The 25279-nt window shown below is 42.8% G+C and overlaps 1 protein-coding gene across 3 annotated transcripts in view; it reads right to left on the bottom strand.

Moving 5' to 3' along the window:
* IDUA (alpha-L-iduronidase) overlaps window positions 1-4637 on the bottom strand; it is a 46740-nt gene extending 42103 nt beyond the window's left edge. The window contains exons 1-2 of one of the 3 annotated variants that reach the window (XM_071579842.1): window positions 4380-4637; window positions 1087-1227 (exon numbers count right to left, since the gene is read on the bottom strand). In XM_071579842.1, coding sequence (XP_071435943.1) covers window positions 1087-1227; window positions 4380-4603 — 365 coding nt within the window. In that variant the 5' untranslated portion in view covers window positions 4604-4637. Of the gene's footprint in view, window positions 1-1086; window positions 1228-4379 lie in introns of those variants that run through there. The other 2 variants (XM_071579845.1, XM_071579844.1) reach the window with 2 other exon arrangements.
* Between the last annotated feature and the right edge of the window lie 20642 nt (window positions 4638-25279).

Genomic DNA, 25279 nt, shown 5'->3' with positions numbered 1-25279 from the left:
GGGACAGACACAGCACAGGAAAGGTTGTTTACTGGGAGATTCTGCAGGGAAAGAGGAGACCAAGGAGCTCTGTTACCTGCTCTATTCACAGATGGACTAACATACAGAGGCCACTTTGGGCTACAGATGAAATACTTATCTGTGTGCAGGACTTCTGAACACCTTCCCAAAAAATCTACATACACAAGCAGACCCTAATACCAAGGAAGAAGACTTCTGTTCCTCATACACACTCTGCAACACCCTACTCTTCTGCTCACGTGCCATTTCCAGAGTCCAAGCTTTCCTTCCCCATGTCACTTCCCCACAATGGTAAATTTCTGTCCTCCTGCATCTGGGATAGCACATGTAACAGTGATGCAGACTGTAAATATGCTCAGCTCAGCAATGGTCTGAGCCAGGCAGAACCTTAAAAGCTATTACAATTTTTGATGTGTTTTTCATGGTTTGTCTGTCCTCACAGACCAATTGCTCCTGCTCTAGGCATCTGTATTTTATTTCCACTAGGCATGCTGGTATGAGTGCATTTAAACTGAGGGACTTGAAAGGCAACATATTTCAACATCATCCTCCCAAAGTTTGACATGTATTTCCCTAGAACTAGAAATGCTATTCTGTACCTGAATCCTTTTGAAAGGAGGTATTAACTGGTATAACCTGAATTCACTGTTTTATTTGTCACTACCTGTCAATTAATGCAGTGCACAGGTAGGTTCAGGATGCAAAAAGTAAGGCTGAATGAAGACAGAAACAGTAATAAAACAGTGGCAGCTTTCATTTGGACCTCTCAGTAAATCAGGCTTGTATCAATCTTCAGGGAACGTTTTTGCTGTATCATGTCTCCTAAATTAAAGGACTTAAAAGTAGGCCACCTTTCCAGTCCCTCACCTCCTCTAACAGAAGCTCTCTCTTTCTTAATCTTGTAAAACCTCAAAACGATACCCATCCATTGGAAGACATCTGACTTCCAAGGAAGCAAAGACATGCCCAGCTTACAATTAAACCAAGATAAATATCAAAGTGAGCACTTGTTGGACCTTTTAACATGTCACATTTCCCAGACTTTGACTTCAAGTGTTTGCTTACCTAAGGGCAACTAATTCCAGTAACCAGTGAATTCGAACTTGTTCAATGCCACCGTGTGGAACAGAAGAAATGTAGGCAAGGTTCAGCTCTTGGTCTTTGCTCAGGTCAAACAGGTCAGCACGGCTGTGAGGCAAAGGAGGGCTTCAGGAAGAGAGACAGAAAAGAAACAACACATTGCAACATTAAATAGCAGCTCCACTGGGTATGCAAAGATGCCTATGCTAAGTCCCTACATCACCTGCAAGATGCTACTCGGCATGAGGAGCATTGTCTAACAAGAGATGGAAGCCAAAAGCAGTCGTGGGTTATTTGGGGCTAACTGGCTATACATGGAGTCTGCCAAAGCGGGACACAACCTGGATGCATCTCATGCTGCCCCCACAGGGAATCACTACAAGCATATGTAGTGCCAGATGGCCATCTCAGGCAGTAGCGGCCTGAGGAAAGCATACAGTGGCAGTCGCCTTGCCACTGAGTAATGATAACCCTAATGATAAGAGAGCTCAGTGTCTTTTAGGCTTTGCAATGAAGTCAGACTTGTACTGTACTAAGAAAAATATGGGCTTGACCTTCCTGCTGAAGTTCATGCAACGATGTCAATCCTTGCTCTGCTGTAGAAGCTACACTTGTTGGAAGAAGAACTTAGATGCTCAGTGTCTTCACATTGTTCAGCCATGTTCAACTCACCCTAAGCATAAGGAAGCACAGGAGTATGTGGCTTGAGGTTTCTACACTTGATGCTGCAAGCAGTTTAACAGGCTCATGGCTATACAGCCACAGTCATGCTAACAGGACTTTGGTGTCTACTTATTCCATTAAAATCAACATTACACTGCAGCAAATTTCTGCTGTCCCTACCTCCCAGATAAATAGCTACAAGATGGAGTTCTCAATCCCACCAATCACAAGTCAGAAACTTGGAATGATGCACAGTTCATTGGGTTTAGGCATCCTTAGGGATTTTTATTAAGCCTCCTGGTAATGTGCACATTCTGAACAATAAAGCATTTGTATTACAAGAAGGCTAAAATAACACTGTCCTTAAGGTTTGGTAAAATACTACCACGTTTTCACACCGCAGCAAGACATGACTTGTGCTCTAACTACACAATGTATATTAACTATTTAAGTCAGAAACCAACCTATTTTATACTTTGCCTATTGTGGTCTGTCTCCTGTGATGTGTGGACTGTGCCTGTGCTGACTGTAATTATGCTGAGAAGAGTCATACTGTTACCCTTTCCTACTCTGTAGCCCTCCACATATTCATCCCACCAACAATCCCATAGAATGAACCTGCTACTGTATAACCAATCTGTGCACAATGGGAGATAAGTCTGACCCCACATGGATGAGAACTTCACACAACTGAGATACTGGCTATCTAGTACATCTCCTGCGTCCTTATCTGAAAGTGCAAGTCTTGACACTGAATACATCCACTTAATAGTGCTTAATGCAAATCAGCCAGTATATGTGAGCCCCTCTCTTCAATTTCACCAGCACACTAGGCATTTAAAAGTCATCTCCATAAGATTGCTTCAAGTCACACAAGTCAGACTGAGGAGTTACTGGCTCCACTCTTACCAAAAATGCATCAGCCATTTGAGCCCTTTCGCTTGTTCCAGTGAATCAGGACAATGTCAACTATCAGATTCTGAAGGAGTGCTTTACTACTACTGTGCAAATCAAACCAGCTTCAGTTCAACAGTGGCAAAGATGGAAAGTCAAGTCATAAAGCATTCACGTATTTTTACTCAGTCCATGCTGAATAAACATTGAAATTCACACTCTACTAGAGAGAAATCTAGCAGAAACCATGACGAGATACAAAAGCAAGCTAACAGAATGGTGGGCCTTGTTAGTGGTGATACCAATACCTGTCCTTTCTGGGTGCAAAGTGCCCATTCAAGAGAACCTCAAGCCTTGCTCCCAGGCTTTATCAGCTGCTGATCCACAGCTGTGCCCCTGCCCAGCAGTCTGGAACTGTGATTCAGAAAAGAAGCTTTAACAGCTGGAACCTAGTTGTGTCACTGTGTCACCTTTCAAGGGAGCTTGAGAAATACCACTGTTGGCCAAATGTTAAAACTGAATAGCTGCTGACCCATGAGAGCCTTTGCTGTTGCTCCTCTGCCCTTCCCTCACATGCCTTTCATGACTGCAGCTTTCCAAAGTTTTTTCACACAATTAAAATCACGAGTGTTTCATAAGCTGCAGTTTAAATGGGCTAAACATACGATTTTGAGGCAGATTTTCATTCATGTTTATAAACATTGAAAGTAAAAATCAAAACAAAAAAATTAAACAATAGAAAAGTCCAGAAAGCCCAAACATTTCTCATCAGAATGTATTTTAGGTACTGTTCTGTTTTCCTAACAAGAAGAAAAACAAAACCCCAAAAACTCTGCAAGTTTTGATTTAGGGTATCTTTATGCATCATACAAAAAAAGTACACAGAAAGTACTCTTTTCCAAAACACATGCTGCTGATTCCACCTATTCCATCCTATTGCAACTCCTTTCCAGATAATTGTTATTTAATCCACTGTATGCCTAAACGGAGATCATAACCAGTTTAGGGTAAAGTACAAGCACGGTAGCAGAATTACTGTCTCTCACTTTCAAGCCTGCAAGAAGTCTGCAGGTATCTCACCAAACCTGAAGGTGATTCCAACACCAGCTAGCTCAGCGAGACCAGGCTTTCTCCAAGAATCAAAACTCTACCAGGACACGGAGCGGTGGAGCTGACAATTTTTCATGGTCCCAGCCATCCCACTAAAGTGAACTGGACTCACTGGCACCATCAGGATGGTGGTGAAGTGTCTTGTTAAGAGGAACAAACTCCTAGAACTATCAGTCTTTTGTCTGGCAGTCCTAGAACTATCAGAAGTTTTGCCTGGGCCTACTTCGGGGCCATGGCAATGGAAACACAGAACAGTAAAGGGAATGAGTTCAGAGTATCAGCATATGTGCAGTGTTGGGAGAAAAGGACTTTGCATGTTCAAGAGGGCAAGGAAGAGAGAGGGAATGTCGCCTGGGCCTATTTTTCGGCCAGTTCACATTAACTGGCCACATCCCACATCCTGCTCTGCACGGGTGGAGCTGGTGCAGCAGCAGGCTAAGCAGCAAAGGGCAGCAAGGCCTCCGATCTCAAGGTGGTGCAGCAAGCCTGGGAAAGCCTGGGTCGCTCCTGGAAGGCAGACAGAGAGGCACGGCCTGGAGACGGAGAGGGCGGGAGGCAGCCGAGGCGAGCGCTGCCCGCGGCGGGGCGGGGGCCGGGCCGTGCGCGCTTACCAGAAGCCAGTGCTCCTCCAGAAGTGCCGCAGGGGCCGCTCGGCCCGGCGGACATCCACGGACACCTCGTACGGCGCGGAACCCGCGCCCAGCGGCCACAGCAGCGTCCCCAGCAGCAGCCCCAGCAGCGGCCCCATGGCGGCAGGGCCGCGCCAGGCCCGGCCGGGCCACAGCGCCGCCCGCTCCCGCCGCCTGTCGCCGCTGTCGTCGCCGCTGCCCGCCATTATCGGCGGCGGGCGCGCTGCCCAGGCGCGCCGCATGAGGGCAGCGCACACCGCGCCGGAGCCCCGGGAGGCGCCGCCTGCCCCGGAAAGGCCTGGGCGCGGGTCGGAAGTGCCCCCGCTGCTCCGGATGAGTGTCCTTACTGCGCTCCCCTGAGTGCAATGAGTGCTCTCCGTAATGCCCAGGGGAGTAGGAGAAAGCAGCCGCATCCGTGCTGCATCCAGGGCATGGCTACATAGAATCATAGAGTCGATTGGGTTGGAAAAGACCTTCGACATCATCAAGTCCAACCCGTGGTCCAACTCCAGTCCATTTACCAGATCATGGCACTCAGTGCCACATCCAATCTCGGCTTAAAAACCTCCAGGGATGGTGAATCCACCACCTCTCTGGGCAGGCCATTCCAATGCCTGATTACTCTCTCTGGAAAGAGTTTTTTTCTGCCAACTTAAATTTCTCTTGGCAGAGCTTGAGCCCATCGTGCCCCCTTGTCCTATTGCTGAGTGCCTGGGAGAAGAGACCAACCCCCACCTGGCTATAACTTCCCTTCAGGTAGTTACAGACAGTGATGAGGTCACCTCTGAGCCTTCTCTTCTCCAGGCTAAACAACCCCAGCTCCCTCAGCCTCTCCCCATAGGGCTTACGCTCCAGTCCATGTAGCACACCAGCCACATCAGACCTGAAGTTGGGAGACAGAGGGTAAGACAAAATCCCTGCCACAGGAGAGGCACAAAAGCAGGCATCTCTGCATCACCTCCAGGTTTCTTTCTCATGTCTGAGAAAGCATGTAATAAGATTTTTCCAGGTACTTCTGAAGAACTGCAATTCCTAGCAGAAAATCTTTTCTGCTCACCACAGCTGCTCTGGTTCCTCCTTCCAGGAAAAGAAAATGCAGCAGAAAGAGTTACCTGCTCCTTGTGAAGGAGCCCGGTGTGACTCTATTCCAAAAACATCTCAGGGTTGCTGCAGGGAGAGCAGCTGGGGCCATATGGCTTGATTTTTCCCAAACAAGGCAGTCAACTGGACCAACATGTTCCTGGCAGCTTTTTCAGGCCAAATGGGAGGCTACTGGTGAAGCTCACTAGTCTGCTCCACAAGTCTCCCAGGCCTCCTCTTCTAGGGGCAGGGCAAGTGCCAGGGTTACCACATGATTTCCACCAAACAGCTTGAACACCTATGTCCAGCTGGCTTTGAGCATAATTCTAGAGTGTCCAGCAGTTGTTCCAGAGTGTTTTCCCAGGGAGGTTTTCCACAGCTGACACTCCAAGTATACTGGGGATTTTACAGCAGTCTCCTTCTGTCTCCCTGCAAAGACTGAGAGCTCTTCCTGTCCTGAGGCATTCATGAGAAGACACACAGACACAGGGAATGGAGAGCAGCAGTGTGCACCGTCCCTTTCCAGTATATTGAGGATGACCCCTCCCAGCTATCCGGGCAGCATAAGATCCTCCAGTGTCTCGGGCTGGGCAGCTGAGAGAAGTACAACTTGTTTTTCCTCAGCTGAATCACTCCTCTGAGAAAGGCTGTGTAAGGCAGTTGGACCTAGCTGCTTTTGCTGCAGATGTGTTGGAAACATAGACATTCCAGGCTCCTTCAGACATGTCAGAGAGCTGGTAACTCTTCCTGCTGCATTTTCTTTTAGGAGGTACCTGCACAATGCACAGGAAATTTGTATCTCAGTGTGTGTACATGTATTTCCATACAGATGCCTCTATCTCCTTCAGCATTTAATTGAATTATAAACTTAGCTTCAAAGAACAACCCTGGAAGTGCCAAGATGGCTTTGTCACATAGCCATCTAAGCATGCCCCGTGGCAGGAACAAGAATTTTCCAGTAACATATGGAAACTGAAGCCTAGAAAATCATCTAGAGCTGTCTGGGTACTTTTTATAGTAACTCTTAATGGTGGGGCAATCCAGGGCTTTATAATAGCCTTTGCTTCATGGATAACTCCACATTGCCACGTGATAGCAGCTGGTCTTTGGGCAGATGGACTCAGCTGAATAATCTCAGGTTTCATGTTACATCTAATCCAGTCTAACCAGTACTTCTGCAAAAAGGACTGGTCCTACTCTTCTTCCCTGCCACTGCTTGTCTGTTGCTGGTGTTTCCCACGTGTCAGGTCCAAGAGCAAGGCAACTGGAATGAGGATAATTCATCTGGCTGTCTGGGTGGAAAGCATCTCCTCTTTGGGTCAGTTTGTTTTCTTGTGCACAGGTAAGCTGCAGAGACATGACACTGTGTGGCTCTAGTGTCTGTCAGTCCACAATAGAAGCACAGGAACAGAGGCAGGAAAGAATGAGATCAGTCTTGAATCAACTGACTGCTGGTAGGCTGGAGATAACACAGTATGAATCTGGGCTCTGATTCATGTGTCTCCATAGCTTCCATGGGCAATCTTGTAAAATCTAACTCTGAAATTATCCTATTCCTTGCAGAAGTCCAGCGGTTCCGTACACTCATCTCCCTACATGCTGCTGCACTCAAAATTGTCTGCAACATATTAGAGCTATCACACATATATATCTCACATTGGAAGTCTTGTCAACAGCACAGCATAGATCTTAGTGCTGACTTTCTTTTGGAGGTCTTGTTTTTAAAACTCAGCTTATGACAATGTTACAGCTTTTACCCATGACATGGTGAGCTTTGTGACCTCCACGATTTCCTTGTTCCTCTGCATTAATTAATTTCCAGCCTTTGGGATGAGTGGCTGAACTGAATATGGTCTGCAGCTATCTGTTGTGTTTCCCCTTAACTGGGGATGTTCTTATGCTACCTCAAGACCTACAGTACTTTTAGCACCAGGTTTGTCCCAATGAACAGGCTGCAGACTTAATACCTGATCCCTGATCGGGATTGCCTGTGCTGGGACTTCCTTTTCTTAGAGTGATCAGCCTCAGATAGAAGTGGGATGTGATGCAGGAACATGAGTGCAATCCCAAGGGAGTTTAAAAGCTTGAAGGTGCCTGGGAGATATCATCCTAGAGTTGCCTGGTCATCTCTTTGGGATTAGCAAGGGTTGATCAGTTGTATAGGAGGGTACAACGTGCTTTACTCTGCAGTGTAGGGTGGGATGTGCTGTTTCCTTCCAAAGGTTTCAGATTTTTTAGTGTCTGCCTCTTTCCTGGTGTGATACCGTAACTTTTTTCCAACTTCCACTTTTGTCTAGTGGTACAATTCTGACAAGTCCAAAAGTGTTTTACAAATTTTGCAGTGGACTTCCTGGATTTCACAAAAAAGGTACAGGCTCTCTGCACCATGAACATACTCTGGGGAGATTCAAACAGACTCAGAGTGATTAAAACACTTCTCATCTCTTCACGAGCGCTTTCCACCTCATTGCTTACTTTACCTAAGATGTGATTAGGAAGTTCTGTTATCACCTCTGCTGAATACAACAAAAGGAAAAGTATTATGTGAATGCTTGAAATTTTAGATACCATCTGTGTGCATACCTCTAATATCCCAAAACTGGATACATTAAAACATTGAAGTCTAGAATTTAACATCTCGTTGCATTTGTAATACCTGTCATTTTACCCTGGCATTCACCCAGTGTATATAGTCTAGGATTACTGGATAAATGCTTTATCTTATAACAGGGACATGGACCCTATCACTCAGATGTCACCTCCTAACTCACCTTGATTCAACATGACTCAGAGTGGTTGCTTTCCTCCAATAAATCGATCTGAAAGATTTTACTGCCAGTTGTACTGTTCTGGCTTTACTCCACTATCCCTGAGCAAAGAGGTGCCCTGTGTTCTAGTGTCAAGGTTTAGCTGGGAACTAATGAAAGCAAACCAGATTTTATTAAGACATCAAAAATAGACTAAAGTGGGAGTCAGACAGACACTCTACACTGGCCAAGAGCCTGAATTTGTTGAAGAAGTTGGCATGCTGAGGACTCATTGTGATGTCCACTTTCTGTGTAGGGAGAGCTTATGTCCTCCCTGAGTCTTAGACTCAGAAGGACTATGATGGGCTAACTGAGGTCATTGAAAAGTGATAGATAGCAGGAATTTAGTGTATATCAGTCATTTTTTTTTCAGTATGTGGATTCTACTGTACCTGAACTAAATACAGTAGTCTACTGAATTTTAGTTAGGCTGTAGACCTTAATTAGGCTAATGATAAATTCTGACCTTCACGTATAATCTATGTTCTCTTTTGCTCATAGCAAAATTTATTTTATAATGTAGGGAGAGTGTTGCAGAGGTACTAGAAAGAATGGCATTGATGTTACATGGTAGTCACATCTGTTATGACTGGTTGGTTAGCTGACGATGATACACTGCTTTGCATCCTTCTCACAAGCCATCTCCTCAATTTCCTCTTTGGCTGCATCATCTTCCTGTAACTGAGGGAGACGGGGTTGTTTGGGGTTTTTTTGGTTTTTTTTGTTTGTTTTTTTTTTTTAGCAGCATCAGGCAACTTTATTCATCCGCACATAACTTAAATACATCTTTAAGACTGTAACCCTCTGCAGGTGATGACACTTTGGCACTGATTATTGGCTAACAATGCTGTTGACATTACAAAACTTCTTGTAATTGGCTAATTATGTGCATCTACTGAGAAACTCAGCAGCAGCCATTTCTGACTTCATTAATTAGTTCTTAAAGCTACATTACAATAATTTACATAGGCAGTTCAGCACATAGCTTGCTTTTTAGGTGAAATACCATATGAAATTCCAACATCTTCCCAGGGCAAAAATTGCACTTTACTGGTGTGGCAGCCCACATAGTCACTTATCTTTCAATTTGTTTAGGTCCTTTGGTGGAATGAGGATTTGCATATATTTACCTGGTCATACATTTTATGGTCAGAGGATGTTCCTCCTCTTGCTTTGAGGAAGGGAGACTGAGTGTGGAGAAAAGAACAGATTTATCCCTCAAACCTCAGCAGACTTTGGTATTATCTTTGCTCCTAGAACTGGCATCAGTACACAGGGTGTACAGGGCATGTGAAGTTGATTTCCACAGTTTGCTCTTCCAAAAGCATTTGAAAAGAAGTCAAGGTAGGCAATATCCATGGCTTCCCCCTCATCCATCCAGGTAGTTGCTTCATCATAGTAGGCAATCAAGTTAGTCAAGTATGATTTACCTTTAGTGAATCCGTGCTGGCTACTCCTGATCATCTTCTTGTCATCCATGTGGATAGAGATGATCTCCAGAATGACATGTTTCATCACCTTTCCAGGGGATTGAGGTGAAGCTGATGGATGGGACTTCCCTGGGTCCTTCTTTCTCTTTTTGAAGACCAGGGTGACATTTGCTTTCTTTCAATCCTCAGGTGCCTCTCCTGACCACCAAAACCTCTCAAAGATCCAGGGTATAGTTGTAGGAGAAAATCAAACTACCTGCAACTCTGATTCCTTTTGTGCACTGGGTCTGAACAGAAGGGGGTGGTGAATCTATTTTTAACTCTTGTCAGCACCTTTCTTCTGTGTGAGTGGGAATAACTGAAGAGCAGAGTGGAAACTTTCGAACTGTGGTTCAACAGTGGTAATGCTGTGTGCTACCATGCAGAGAACATTAACTAGTGGATGCTTTACTGCACTGAATTGCAATTTATGTTACTAAACTCATGGAAGTTGAGATCAATCACTGGTAGCTGGGCAAAAACAAATTCTGAACTATGGTTGCAGTTTCCAGGTATTCTTAGACGCGAGATCCAAGATTTGTGCCAGCTTTTGTTTTGCAGCTGATCCAGATGAGACTATTTATATATCTGTTCTTAGTGGATCAGTTAACTTACGACTTGTCATAATGCTTAGTAAACAGAATCCAAGAGATATTTATTTTGTGAATAAGAATTAAAATTCTCTGTATTTGGTCTGAGAGTTTTGAAAATCTGTGATGCTGGTTGTGTTCATTTGAAAAATGACTCATGGGTGGAACTTGAGGTTCAGATTAGATACCAGTCAACAGTTAATAAATACAGGTTTGAAAGCCTGCTCCTGAAATGGAAAGGCACAGGATTTATGCATTCTTACTTGTTTGTTCCACAGGACATGGTTTCTAGGTGGTATTTTGTGAGGGTGTGGAGAGACAGAAGCAAAAATAATAACAAATCAAAGTCCTCTAGAAAAATCAGAATGGCTACTCTATGAGTCTATTGGAAAGCTTGCATTGGTTCATTTTGTCTAAACAAGGCATCCCAGCCCTACTCAGTTAAAACTATTTCTCTCTTAAAAAGCTGTTTGCCACTTTGACACGAAGTATAACCTTAATTTCTGTGTTAGACCTGCTGTGACTGTCACTTGAGGTTGTGAGTCAAACCATTAGAAACTCTTTGAGTGAAGAACCAAGTCAAAGAGATGTGCTGGTTTAAAGATAAACAGGCAGGAGAAATGAACCCAACACAAAAGAGATTATAAGGCCGAGTTACAATTAAATAAAAATACTACAATAAATGCAATGATACAAAGAGAAATTGGTTTTAACACAGAAGTACAACCCAGCAGCCTGATGCATAAAGAGAATGGTGTTTGTTGTCCCCTATGCTGAGACCCGCATGGTTCTCCTGAGCCCAAAATAAAAGCAAGAGAAAACCTGTTGGTGAGGATGATGGTCACAGTCCTGTCACGGTTCTGGTCCTTCTCTGGATCTCATGAGTGGTCTCAGAAGACCCCAAGTATATACCCTCAGGTTCAGGTGGGAATGCCCAGTACCTCCCCCAGGGAGGGGAGTCACACAATGGGTGATCTCACTCTGTGAGTTATGGGGTATTTTGGAATCGTTGATGGCCCATTAGCAGACATGACCTCTCAGGCTGGGTGTGGAGCTGCTAACAGAGGGGAGTTATCACAGCTCTTATCTCACAGGCTGTTTTCACACCCAGCTTTCAGCCTGAGGAGTCAGGTGTGCCCTGGGCAGCTACTGCAAATGGTCCATTGTTAACAGTTCTTGGGAAATCAATAGAGGGTGGAGAATACACAGCTTTGGTCACACCCACACAGTGATAAACTAATCCCAGAAGCCAAACTACGACATAACTGTGAAGAGAAGTACTCTCACAGCACTGTGCTTGTGAAGCAAATAAAGAAAACTAGGGGCATTGCCCACTACCAGTTTCAAAACAAGGAATGAAGATGTGTTCCTCTGCCCAATGATCTTCTCAGCCTTTCTGCTCATAACCTTTCAAGAAACCAAAATTCAAAAATAACTGCTCTATCTTTCATTCTACCACTGCTACAGCAAACCAGTGATTTGCCTCTAATCCCTTTTATATCTAGCTCATATAAGCCCTAATTAATGTTTAATTCCTTACTAAAGTCTTCCATTAAGGTTTTACTTTATTTCTGGGAGGCACAGAGCCATCATAACTAACATGTATCATTTGTTTGACAGTTTTATGGTTCAGTTGGAACAATTTACAGAGCTGTCCATCAGATTCTTCCCCGTAGCTTTGTAGCCTTTCTATTTTAGTCATGAACTACATAACAAAGCAGAGTAACAGGCCACTAAGTGATATTTAGAAACTGAAGGAATAAAGTTCAGAAAAGCCACTGGAAATACTTTGCCTATTGATTTATTTAGTTGTTTTAGTTGTTTTGCAAAGGTTTAATACTATTGCATTACAAGACGAGCTCTGCTTCCAAGAAATCTCAGCAGTGTAGGACTTGCAATATTTCTGTTTTATGGGCTTACACAGTTCTTCCCATCAAGAAATAGCACTATCTCTTCTCTAAATCTATTTGGGGGGGACAAACACCTCTGCCGCCTTAGCATGGCCTTGACAATGCACTGTGGAAGGCCGGTGAAAGCCTCTCTGCACTTTTTGTGGGTTCAGGCATCATCTGGTAAGGCACCAGCAGGGAGAAAGAAAGAGATGTCGACAGCTTCAATTGTTGTGTAGCTCTCCAGGCACATTGCCTTGTAAGACTGCAAGAAATCTGTGCCCTTGGCCCTCCAGGGCTGGACCATCTCAAGCTGCCTGTGAAATGGCTGTGTGTTTCCTCCATGCTTCCCAAAGGTCTCTCTAGGTACTTGTATATAGTTCTTTGGCATATACCCTCCCCTGCACGACCTGACTTAGACTCATAACAGACTTTGTATCTTGACAGGTTTACCTGTGGTCATGGTTGTACACAAGCCATAAATAAACGGTGACAGTTTGTGATAACATTCCCATTTCATTGCCATGACAAATGATAATGCAGAATACTTGTGCCAGCATTTCATACAGCTTCCCCAGGAAGCCCATTCTACAAGAGCAATGCCCAGTCCCAGAGCAACAGCCACCTGCCAGCTGATTCACCATTTTATGCAGTGCTATCTAGAGGCTTTTTGTAATGTCAGGAGGAGTCTCCTAAAACACATGGTTCCTTCATGTCAAACGCTTGGAGTTTGCACCTCAGCCTTACAGTCATGCTTAGCCTGATACAGAATGAGAGTAACAAATAATCCTGAAAAGTGTGTGCACAGTGGAATCCAGGTAAGAGTAAGGTGGGCTTGTTGCATGGCTTGAAAGACTTGTTGCCATGCTTGCCCACAGGTTTCCACCCAAGAAGGTGTGGGTTTTAACTGTGGGTAGGTAATTCGTGGGAAAACTTCTCAGGCAAGGTTTTCTCATTTGCACAGCAAAGGAGTGGTTGTGCTCCAGTTAACCGAGTACTCTTTTTCAGGGAACAGACCTCTTAAAATAATGCATGTTAAAGTGGGCGATTTTTGAAGTTCAGACAACATATTAAAACAGAGCACAGGGTCATTCAAGGTTTGCAGCTGTTTTATACATAGACCATGTGAATACTTTTGTACAGTTAGAATTATCAGTTTTACCTCTTTCTGAAAATGAACTGGTGAACTCACTGAACTGTAGCAAAACTGCTCTCCTCCAGAGTCCAAAGACAAATTTAGCAGCTCAACAAATGTGAGTGTTGCACACTCAGTTGGGATTTTATGGGTGTATGCTTCTGTACCATTTCGTGCTGTGATGCAGACTAAGCTGGACAGGACAGGACCATCAGGGGGTTTAGGTTAAGACAGTACCTCAACTTCAAACATGCCTTGCACTTACTCTTTTAGGGCCTTCCCTTACCTACCATGATTAGTAAAAATGTATACGCATGCACAGATGCAAACAGATAGATACATATTCCCCTTTCCAGGGCAGTCAGCTTTCACTCTCGCCAGTCAGCAGCTGCTGCCTGCAAACAGGTCTCCTTAGAGCAACAACACCGTACATTATGATTTTGCTGCATGGTTGCTTCATTTTTCTTCATGGGGCATATTCTGCTGGTCCCAGATTTGCATCTTACTTAAGAGTTTCTCTGTGGACAAATGGGCGAGAAATGATGATTTCGAGGGGAAAAGGAATGCAAAGGAACAGCACTGAAATCTATATTTTCCAAACCATATCCTCTTCTTTGGCTTGTATTTTGCAAACTTCAAGCATGCTGATAGGAATTTCTTCACCATGGAATTTTTGGGTTGAAGGTAGAAGGATGAAACAAACTATAGAAACAAGAGAAACAAAATAGAACGTAGAAATCTCTTTTATAGCTTTTTATGTAGTAACAAAGTATTGTGTGGTACAGATTATCACGGCAGTAAAATCTAGAAATGTTTATCAGACTGGCTTTAAGTTTTAGTGGTTTTGCCTTCTCAGAATTAACTATTTTCTATGCGAGAGATGTAACTTTGAAAAAACACAAGTTAGTAAACTTAAATTAGTTAACCTGAAAATTTTCTACTGGCCATAGAGGGGGCCAAGGAAAATGAGATGTCTTTGCAAAAAAAATGTGTCTCTTGTTTCCTTTTTTGCCTTCTTGCAGACTTTGACCTTTTCTGAATTTCAAGTCTTCTAGCCATTTCTGAACTCTAAATAGGGAGTCATTTTGGCTGAGCCAGCAACACTTTAGTTCCAGCAGATATTAGCTGTCACTGCTGCTCACTTCTCATGGGTCTACTCCCAGAATTTTGCCTTTTGCTCCTGGTCAAGCTACAGCTCATTGACAATGTAAATATGTTAGACAAGCACTGATAGGATGCTCTTGCCTGTCTTGGTGCTGATGTTTGACACAGCACTTGCTGTGATGCCTAGTTGCCACTTTGTGCCAGTTTTTGCTTTTCATTGTGTTTTCTTGGAATGTTTTCATGTTTTAACTGAATTTGCACCCTGAAGCCAAGGGGTGTCCTGTCACTTTTTATTCAAAACTTCTGTATCTTTTGTAGAGTGAATGAATGAATTAATGAATGACAGTTGAAATTTTCCTGGGCTTTTACACACGTATGAGTTCAACACATGCTTTGGGTTAGATTATATCTCCATATTTGCATTTCTCCTTAAGCAGGTAATGTAGGCTGATTTAAGATGCTCTTAATAATGTGTTACTGAATGCTTGGACAAAAAGCAAATCACAATAGTTATTGTTACAGCACAAAGCTGCACAACTGTATTGGTGATTGCTGTCATATGTTTTGCACCAATATTTGCTTCATTAGATACTCATGTATATGAGTCATGAACTCAAATACCATATTATATTATACACCAATATTATAGTTACAATGCCTTAAGGCATATATCATGTAAAGTTAACATACAACCACTGTACAGCCTCTGGAAGCCTACAGAGGAATTCTCTTTTTTTTCCCCTCACTTGTGCCATCCAGTTTTCTCCATAAAGACAAGCAAATGCTCATTATTCATGTAAATCAGCCCAGATTATTATCCATCTGGACATCTGCTTTGTTACTGCCTACTTTTCAAATTTTAGAGGGTGTTGGGTGGTACAAGCATACAGCAAATAGAGAGCCCATGCCAGTCTCAGAGTCTACAGTCACTGTTATCCTGCTGCGCCTGATGAAACGAGGGGAGGAAGAAGGATGGGATCTAGCCTTGCCTATCCTAAACCACCCAGAATGCAGTTAGCTAGTCCCTGCAGAACAGGCTGATATATCTCTGTTTGAAGTCAAGCTCTGCAGCAGCAAATGTTCTTTCACTGATAGCAGAGAAAGCCTTGAAACAGACACCTCATTTCTAGATAGCTAGAGTTCAATTGATTTAATCTGCCATTAATCATCTTATCTACTTCTGCCTGAAGCAAAGATAGGAATATCTCAGGTCTCTGTATACTGAAAACCCCATCACTAAGACTGGAGTTTTGGCAACAGATCATCAAATACTCATGTCTAATCCTACACATCTGTACAAAATCTGTAGCCTTTCCTCTTCATATACTGCCTTACTCATAGATAATAGCCATTGGCAATACTTGTGTAACTGAAGCAGATGATGTTTTTAATTAATTTTTCCACTTTCTCCCTCTCTCAGTCACAATGCTCATTATGAGGTTGCTGATACTCCTTGCAAAAGCTTTTTCAGACAGAGCACAAAAGAAAAGATGGTTTCTGACCATAATGACAACAGGCTTTCTCCTTACTCTTTTTGGCCAGAGGCACAAGAGGTATTGATGGCTCAGCCTGTCCTAGAAACATCAGAACTCATGAGGTTCATGAAGCCATGCATTAAATGAAGTGCACAGAACTCTGTAGCTGCCAGACAGTAATTTAACAAAAATAAAGCTTTGCTACGTAAAGAAGAGTCAGTCAACTTTGCTGATGGCCTCCGTGCCTCCCTCACTAATGCAAAGGTATCCATAGGAGAAATGGAGAAGTCCACCAACCTACCAAAAGCAAGATCTTGCTACTCAGCTCTTGTTAACCTGAATGCTTGCATTTGTGTCTTCAGTTACAGAATTACTGTTTTCTTAGCAAGATTGCTCTTCAAATAGCAGAGGATAAGGTGATTTTTGTTTTGTTTTTTTCTGAATTACCAGGAGACTTGGATCTTAATTTATTATCCATTGAAATGGGAATGGGTAGATAGTCTCCTCTGGCAACCTTGAAGTGCTCTCCTTCCAGATACAAACTTAGGCCAGCCGCAAAATGTTAAAAAATCATTTTTCAGGACCTCTGGATCTTTCGTCCCTTACACTGCAGAGTCTTTGCTCTTTATGCCTCTGCATACAGTGATTAAATTAAATTCTGTCAGTCCCACAGCTGTCTTTCTCAGCATACTTTGTTTGAGAGCCAGAAATTAAGTAAAGAATAAAGTGGAATAAAAATATTTTCATCCAAAGTCTGGATTTTTGCCTGAGTGGTTCTGTTTGTAGAAGGATGGCACCGTTTTCTAAGGGTAAAAGTGTCCCTATCCTGTCCCTCATATAAATCAACTGACAATTGAAATATTTCACATAGGAGATATGCCATGATGAGATTTCCCAGGAGATGTCACTTGGCTGCTTGCTCTTCTGAGGCTACCATACATCACTACAGTCACAGCATGATTCCCCTTACCAGAAGCTCTGGCAGGGAGTTTAGGTTTTGCCAAATATTCCTTTTTTCCTTTGTCTACCTAAAAGGAAATTAAAATTTCATGTGAAAATCTGCATGATTTTCTGATAACCTGTAGAAATGGCTGAGGTAAATAGTTCTGTGCTATCTAAAACAGCACTGCTAAAACCTGTTGGCAGAATATGAGTACAAGTTCCATGGCACATGCAGACTCATTTTTAGCACTGAGAGAACAATTTCCTCTTCCAAAGAGGACAAAATTCTCCAGATATTTGCACCAATTCCTTCTGGAGAAGAAAGTTGTCCCCTGAGGAGATTTCTGACAAAGGTCTCAGCTGATGGGTCATCGAAGCACACTTAATGCGCTTTATTGCATGTCAAGGATCTGACATCAGTGCTGCTGTAAATCTGCGTGCTTTGATTGGTTTTCATGGAATCTAAAGAAAAACATTTACACAATTTCTCAGTTTCACGTGGAATCTTAACAGGACTATGGAGGTCTGACTGGCTAAGATCCTGCTTCTTTCTGTTGCTGGTTTTGCTCTAAAATTTCCCAAGATTTTTTGTCTTTAGTTTTTGCCAGAAGGGCTCCTGCTGACCAAGTTCCAGTGGAATCTGATGAAAAGCAGAAACAGAGGCTTAGATGCAATTGAAATTGTAAATGTGTCTGATTGTCAAGGAAGTATCTCTCAGTGGTTAGTGTGCTGAAGACCAATTTCATGTTCAGTTTTGTTGACTTCCATGACTGCTCTGTGCTTTGGCTGTTCCAGGTGTTCATGTGACCACTGAGGGTTTTTTTAGTCATACCCTGGCTCTTGTGCCAGTTTAGATATTGACTTCTTTGAAGATTGGCTCTGTGTCAGTGTGTTTGTGCAGAGCTCTTGCAAAGTAACTCTGACACTGATTATTTTTGACACTGAAATTTGGCTGTCTGTGCATTATAGGACTGCATCTTCACTGCCCACTGGCTTTAAGAAACTCCAGAAACCTTCAGTGATGGGCTGGAAAAACAAGCAGAGAGGGAAATACTGGGTTCTCTCAGACAGAAACGCCTTTATTACTGCCTTCTTTTTTTATTATTATTCCAGGGCTGTGATATGGTCTTTGGGAGCAAAAAGGGAAGAAGCCAGGTAAAAAAAAAAAATCTTACTAATCACAAGGGACCATAACTACTCACAAAACTGAGCCCAGGTAATCCCAAACAGGATAGTTTCTTCAAAAGCCACAGGGCACTAAAGGTAAAAGCATCTCACAGACTCAAACAAAAACAGGATTTCTTAACCTTCCAGTTCCCTGTTCTGCTGTTTTCCATTCATTTGAATATGGCACATTCCCACACAAACTTTTTAAGTACATCTTAAACATATTGAACACTTTTATCATGTGCAAGCATTGTTGTAGAGACCATAAAATGTTGGTCTACATTTGTAGATCGTTCCAGTGTTCCAGAATAAGGAATAAGGACTGAAGTCTTGACAACTTTTGAACTAAGCATATGACCTTCTTATGATATGTGAAGAAGCTCTTTCCTTCAATTTTTTCATCACCTGGGAAAGTGTTTCAGATTTCAGGGCAACCTACCATAGCTCTTTTTAGAGGCATTCATTAGATTTATTACAGGGGAAATCTCAGAAGTGAATTACAAATTCTCTCAAATGGTACATTTTTTGGTATTGTCTGGGTGCCAGCTGGGAACTAGAATTTCGGAGTATCCTGTGCATTGCTAAGGCTTTCCTCCAGCATCAGCAAGGTAATCCAACCCGACAGAAGCTTTTCCCACACTTAGCTTCTCTTCACTTTCTGTCCTCTGATAGAACGTCAGTGACAGAGGAATGCCAGGCTGCCTGGTCGAGATTTCTCTGCTGTATATCTGAGGTTTCTATCCCAGGTAGAATCTGATATTTGGCATATAAATGAATACAGTGTTTATCACCGTGTAGTCTGGCATTTCTTATTTCTGCTACACTTGGATATGATGGGGGCCCAGATCTTCCAGGAGATAAACCTATGTTGGAAAGATTTATCCTCCATCTTCAATCTAGTGTTCTTTCTACTACAGATTTTGTGATAAAAATTAGAAGAGGTACTGTATTTTATTTATTTCCTGTCTGAGGGGTTTGTTTTCTATGTATCTATTGCTAATGATTAAAGCAAGAATAGAAAAACTGTTCTTTATTTCAGTCTTGCTTCCTGTTCAAACAATATTTTTGTTGTCACATATTTTTCTGTCTACTCACTGAGCCTTCTAAAGGTCAGTTGATAACAAATTTTAAATATACTGAAGTTTCTGTGAGTTTGTTATGAATCAAAAACTGCATAAAGGGAACAATCCAAATGAGATTACCACTTTGTTCCATCTGAAGGAACAACAAACAATGTGTCTCATTTGGAAGTAGCCACATGATCAGTCACCAGATATATATTAGTTCATTTATCAACATACATACACATGGCTCCTGCCTAATCTCTACATATGCTCTTTTGCATGCCTTGGGGATCTAAAAGGGAGAAAGAAGAATGGTTACAGCTGTTGAGGTGATGAAAGTTTGGAGGTGCATGCACAAAAAATAAGGTTTTGTCAGTCCTCCAGCTCACTGACCAGCACATTTCCTTCATGGCCCTCTCTATGGTCAGTGAATCCAATTTTGTGATATTATGTCATAGCATCCCTTTAAGCATTCCCATTTATACTTCTGCTTGGTTCATTTTTTTCTCTACTTTTGAAATGCTAAATTTCTTAGAAATAAATTTTTTTCTATACTAGCATCCCTGGAGGCGCTGCAGATGTCAGTATAGAATTAGGTGGCTTTCAAGAGATTCTACTTTTGCGGTCTTTATGTTATTTATGCTATCACAAATATGTGCATAAAAAAGAGATTTCTGCTGGTCTGCCTCCATTTATATCTCTAAAGAGTTGCTTCAAAATATATTGTGATTTTCATTTTGGTATTGAGGAGAAATAGCATCTATGCCAAGGAGGTCAAAAGAGGGTACAGAAATACCCAGTGCACCCTCCCTACAATGTCCAAGTATTTTTTCAGAAAAGAAAGGTATCTACATTAGTGAAGTGTGGAAACATATATTTACACATTGAGAACCTACTCCTTGGACTTATTCCTTTTGTAAGAATTCTCAAAAAGCTGAACAGAGCTGATCGGTTTGGAGTTTAGTTCCTTGAAATGTGTCAGGTTTTATCAGTCTACACAGTCTCCACGAAGATACAAAAGAGTTGGTCCAAACTGGAGGTCACTGAAGTTAGAAAAAGTGATGCTGTTTGACCCCATATGGATGATGGAAGGTGCTTTGGGGATGTTGCCATCAGTGATGCTTTAACTCATAAAAGATGGATTTCTGTGTTGTACTCTGGTTACTGCAGCTACTTAGCAGGCAGGATCATGAGAGTAAGTGTCCCAATTAAAGTTCTTGGCTACTTAGTGTGTATTGACTGCCTGATTTATTGACTGCCTGCTTCATAGGTGAGGCAGCAGGGTCAGTACCTTAGAGGTACTGTGATTCAATCTCTTTGAAACAAAAGAAAAAGGAGGAAAAGACTTCATTACAGAACAAGCTACTGAACTGAAAAGATTCTCTGCTCAGTTTGTGGAAATGCTGTAACCAATGCAAGCTTCAAGGCCTCTTCCCACCCGTTCTGGAAAATGGGCACATTACTGTGCACACAGTAGCTGTTGAAGTTCCATTCTCACCCATGCTTCACATCTTCTGCACTCTAGAAGCCACTGAGCAGTGTCTAGTGAATCAGAGAGCATTGACACACGAGGTCCCAGAGTAGGAGAGATGTCAAAGAGCAGTTCTTACACATGGGTGACTTTGCAGACTTGCAGCAGGGAGTTTGAATCACAGAATCATAGAATCAGTTGGGTTCGAAGAGACCTCTGAGATCATCAAGTCCAACCCTTGATCCAACCACACTTTGATTTCCAGATCATGGCACTCAGTGCCATGCCCAGTCTCACCTTAAAAACCTCCAGGGTCAGAGAATCCACCATCTCCCTGGGCAGGCCATTCCAATGCCTGATTACTCTCTCTGGAAAGAACTTCTTCCTGATATCAAGCCTAAACCTCCCCTGGCAGAGCTTAAGCCCATGCCCTCTTGTCCTACTGTTGGTTGCCTGAGAGAAGAGACCAATCCCCACCTGGCTACAACATCCTTTCAGGTAGTTGTAGAGAGTGATGTAGAGAATGTTGTGGTCAGTGTGTGACCCTTGGCAGGGTGGACTGTACTAACACTTCAGCAACATGTACTGACTTGGAATTCCTTCTGTGACAGTTGAAAGACTTCCAGTGAGGCAGTGAAAGCTGGATTCCTAGTAATGCTTTATTATCCTGGTTTATTGTAGTGACATCCAGAAGTCAAACAAAACAAGGGATCCCAACAGCACTCAGGGCTAAGATAGCAACCTTCGTCCTGATGAGACTGTAATTGTCACACATAAGGCAGTTACAGCACTTAAACATCAGAGGAAACAGTGATACAATGCTTTGTTTTTCAGTGCCCTGGGAAGAGCTATATCTCTTTACTTCTTTCTGGGCCTCACTCCATAAAAGAAGGACAAAAAAGGGTTGGAGAAGTGTTGCTGTCACTATTGCTTCTATGCAGCTGTAGGAAGTTATACTGGGTGGGGAAGGTGAGAGGTGGATGCGAGCCTAAAGCCCATCAGACAAGCATTTGCCTGCTGAGTTGGGGGACAGGGAATGAGGCTGGGCAAATGTAGTTCAAAAACAGAGCAGGAGTAACCAAGAAAAAATGCTGAGAAAACATCTGGATGATGTCAGACAAGAGAACATAGGAAGCAATAATTTGCTCTGCCTTGGTAATAGGTGAACATTTGTTAGTGAAAGATAACTCTAACAACACAATTGATAAATTTTGGGTTTGTCTCCAGGAGGCATAAATCTTTGTGACCGTTTCACCCAACTACTTATGTGAAAAATGTCTTTTGCTGATTCCTATGTTGAGCCCAGTACTCACTGAGACAGAACACATATCCCAGGGAGTTGTCACAGAAATGGCCTCTGTCTTCCTGCCTAATGTCTCCAAAGCCTTCAATGGTTGGAAAACCTGCTTTATTTCTACTGTCAACCTTCTTGAAAGACTTGTAAATGCCATGAATCAGGAATGCAGTGCTTTAAGGTAAAATACCAGTGTTCGGAAGCTTATGAATTGTCCATGCAGCCCAGGCACTGAAAAAGCAATATATACAAAACAAACTGCAAGTTAAATTGTTCCTTCATCACTCAGAACCTGCAAAACAGCTTCATGTCCTAGCCATTAGTGCTTGTCCTTTAATTGCCTGTTCAATTAAAGCATCTCCCATTCTCAGAAATCTTCCCTCTGTGAGTTTTACCAAGTTACCTCTTTACCTTAGGTAATGCACAAGGTATCCAAGGTTGACTACAGAACTGTCCATAAGATGGTGGGATTTGATTGATCTTTCTCTATTCCATTACAGTTTCATTCCTCTGGCATCATTTTTATTAGCAGTGGATGTCCCATGCCTGGGGAAGCACTGTGTGTGAATATGCAGATAGGAGTGAGCTCTAGCTGAGTTGGTTGCTTCCCTAATAACTATCTGCTTGCAAAAGCAGTAAGCAGAAGAGTAGACATAAAATTCAGTGCTGCTGAGGTCCCAGACAGCTGTTCCAGGGCAGGCACAACAAGCAAATGTATGGGTTGCCCTGAGCAAGAAAATAGTAAGTGCCTCATTCCCCCATAGTGTTTCTAGACCAGCAATGGAAAGGGTAACAGATGCATCTAAGTTCAAGCTCACTTGCCTAGTGGTAGTTAGCGAAGAGTTGACAACTTGTGAACTCCTGCACGGGGGGCAGAAGCTTCTGAGCAGATCATCGTGAGTATCTCATGATGGAAAAGGTGGTAGTAAAAGGTGGCAAGGAAACCCATTGCATTGTCAAAGCCCACAAACAATTCATATACAGCTCTCCAGCAGTGAATTACTTTTCTCTAGAGGAGGAAATCTGCTATTCAAACCTAAGCCTGACTCCAGAATTTCGGATCTATCATTAGACTTGCAAATAGCACCAGGCTATGTGTCCTCAGCCAGAATTCCAGGGCACATTGACAACCCACCAAATGGGTCCTGATGTTGCAGGTTTTTTTCACATTCACTACCATGCCACTTTTACAACATCAAGCTCCATGATGAAGTGCATCTGTGTGCTAGAAACCTTTATAGTGGGCAGATTTTGTGTATTCCTTCAAACTAAGGAATGCCTTCTTTTTCCTGAGCTGCCTCACCTGAAGAAAAGAGACCAGAGAATTTATTCTGAGTCAGTGTGTTCTTAGAGGGTAAAAGCACATGTGAAGGAACTAAATTAGCCTCTTCTTCCATAGTGTGGGCAAAGGAAGAGTGAAAGCCCATCAACATACACCTTTGGTTTGAATCTGGCATTCTGACCTCTTTTGGCCAGTTCATGTTAGATTAAATTAGGTACCTTCCCAAAGCAGCAATGATTCACAAACTTTTGCTCCACTCCCAGCTAGCGTCCTTGTGCTGAGACAGTAGCTCAGCTGTCTTCTCTGTATTCTCCCTCTGGATGCCTCATCAGCCACTTGCCCTGGATTGGTTTGAACTTCACCTTCTTCTTCAACATTTCCCAAAGGCAGCACCTACTTCAGCACGGTCATACCAGCACCAAGCCTCGTGCCATCTGCTCACTGAAGAATTGGTATTGCCTCCTGATTCAGACTGCTTCCCTAGTCCCTTCCTCCCCATAATGGAACAGCTCTTTACCTCAAGTGTGGCAGTAAGGATCACCTTACCAGCTGGCCTGCCACTGCTCTCTGGTGACACAACACATTCATTACCCTCACCTCTGAAAACCTTTCAGTTTAACCCAGATACACATGTGCATGCATGTTAATTTCTTACATCTGATTCCCTGGCCTGTCCATTTTTTGTCAAAACAAAAAGTTTGGAAAGGTTAAAGCATTTTAAATTGGGGTCAATTTGTTTTCAAATTATACCTGACCATGTTAACCTATGTCACCTTTCTAGAAACACCAGAATCTTAACAGGACTGCAGCCAGCCACAGGCATCCTGTGATGCTGCATGGCTGTGTAATTCCACCAGCCACAGCGTAACACCAGCACATCGATTCAAGGATCAAGTACGAACTTCATCTGGTGAGGTGAGAAAACCGCAATCTTATGGACCTGGGCTGTTACCACCATTCCAATAAACATTGCAACTTTGGAAAGCAAAAATTTTTTTGTGGTTTTTGCTTTTGCTTTCTTGGAAAATAATGGCAAAATGGAAATTTACAAGAGAAATCACTGTGCTGAAACCCACATTTGCATCTAAAGATCATTTTTAAGGAGAATTGATATCTAACTTCAGCTTAAAGATGCTTCATAGACATGCGTTATGGTCAGCACTGACAACTCTAATTCGCTGCTGGTTTTGCTGGGTTTTGGCAAAACAACTCCCAGCCTCCCAAACACTCATGTGGTTCAATTCTTTCATTTTCTCATCTCTCTGCTCAAGGCTCCCCAACTCCAGTGAACTCTGGAGTATGGCTTCTGTTGGTAATCCTTCAAGATTTTCTTTTCACCCCTCAAAACTTACCATGGGCAACTTTGTCTACTTCACGTATTTTCTCTATGCAGTCGACTCATTCCTAAGTCTCTTCCAGATCGGCCTCTTCCCTTCTGCCCATGTTTTAACAACTTGTATGAATGATGAATTGTTTTCTTATTCTGAGCTGCAGCATTGTCTGTGTATTATCCAGTGTGAAGAGCATGGGTTTTTTTCCATTTTTGAGCTTTTTTTCTTCTCTCTATGCTTACACAACAATGTAACTGCCTGGAAATCAGCAGCATTTCTGTTTTGATCAAATCATTCATGCAGTCACTCAGACTTGTTCATGCTGGATTGAACACACATAAAGGAGATTCCCTGTCCAAGCTGCCTTGTGGAAGGCTGGATGTCACGAAGCAACCTGTGGTACCTTCCACCCCGCTGCAGTTAATCAAGACCCTCAGTTTCCCAGACCCTTTGCCTACAGATCCTTTTCAGGTATTACTGTTGCAAGGACATGTGTCCTGAATGCATTAACCTCTACAGGTGCTTTTTAAATTCTTTGATGAAGAGCAGCACTGTTGCTGGATCTCAGCCTATAACAGCACCTGATAGAGAGTTTTCTTGTATTCTACTCTTCCGTGTCCATGCCACCAGAATGCTGGCACAGGAATGACTGCTTTGGGGGAGGAGGGGGGGGGGGGAGAGAATATAGAACAATTGATGTGAACTTGTCTGTCAGAAAAGAATGGAGCATGCTCACTTGTTCCTGTCAGATGTCAATAAGGAAACTAATTACCTTGGATTTA

This window comes from Pithys albifrons, chromosome Z (assembly GCF_047495875.1).
Source record: "Pithys albifrons albifrons isolate INPA30051 chromosome Z, PitAlb_v1, whole genome shotgun sequence".
Classification (NCBI taxonomy): Eukaryota; Metazoa; Chordata; class Aves; order Passeriformes; family Thamnophilidae; genus Pithys; species Pithys albifrons.
This window is presented reverse-complemented; position numbering and strand designations above follow the sequence as displayed.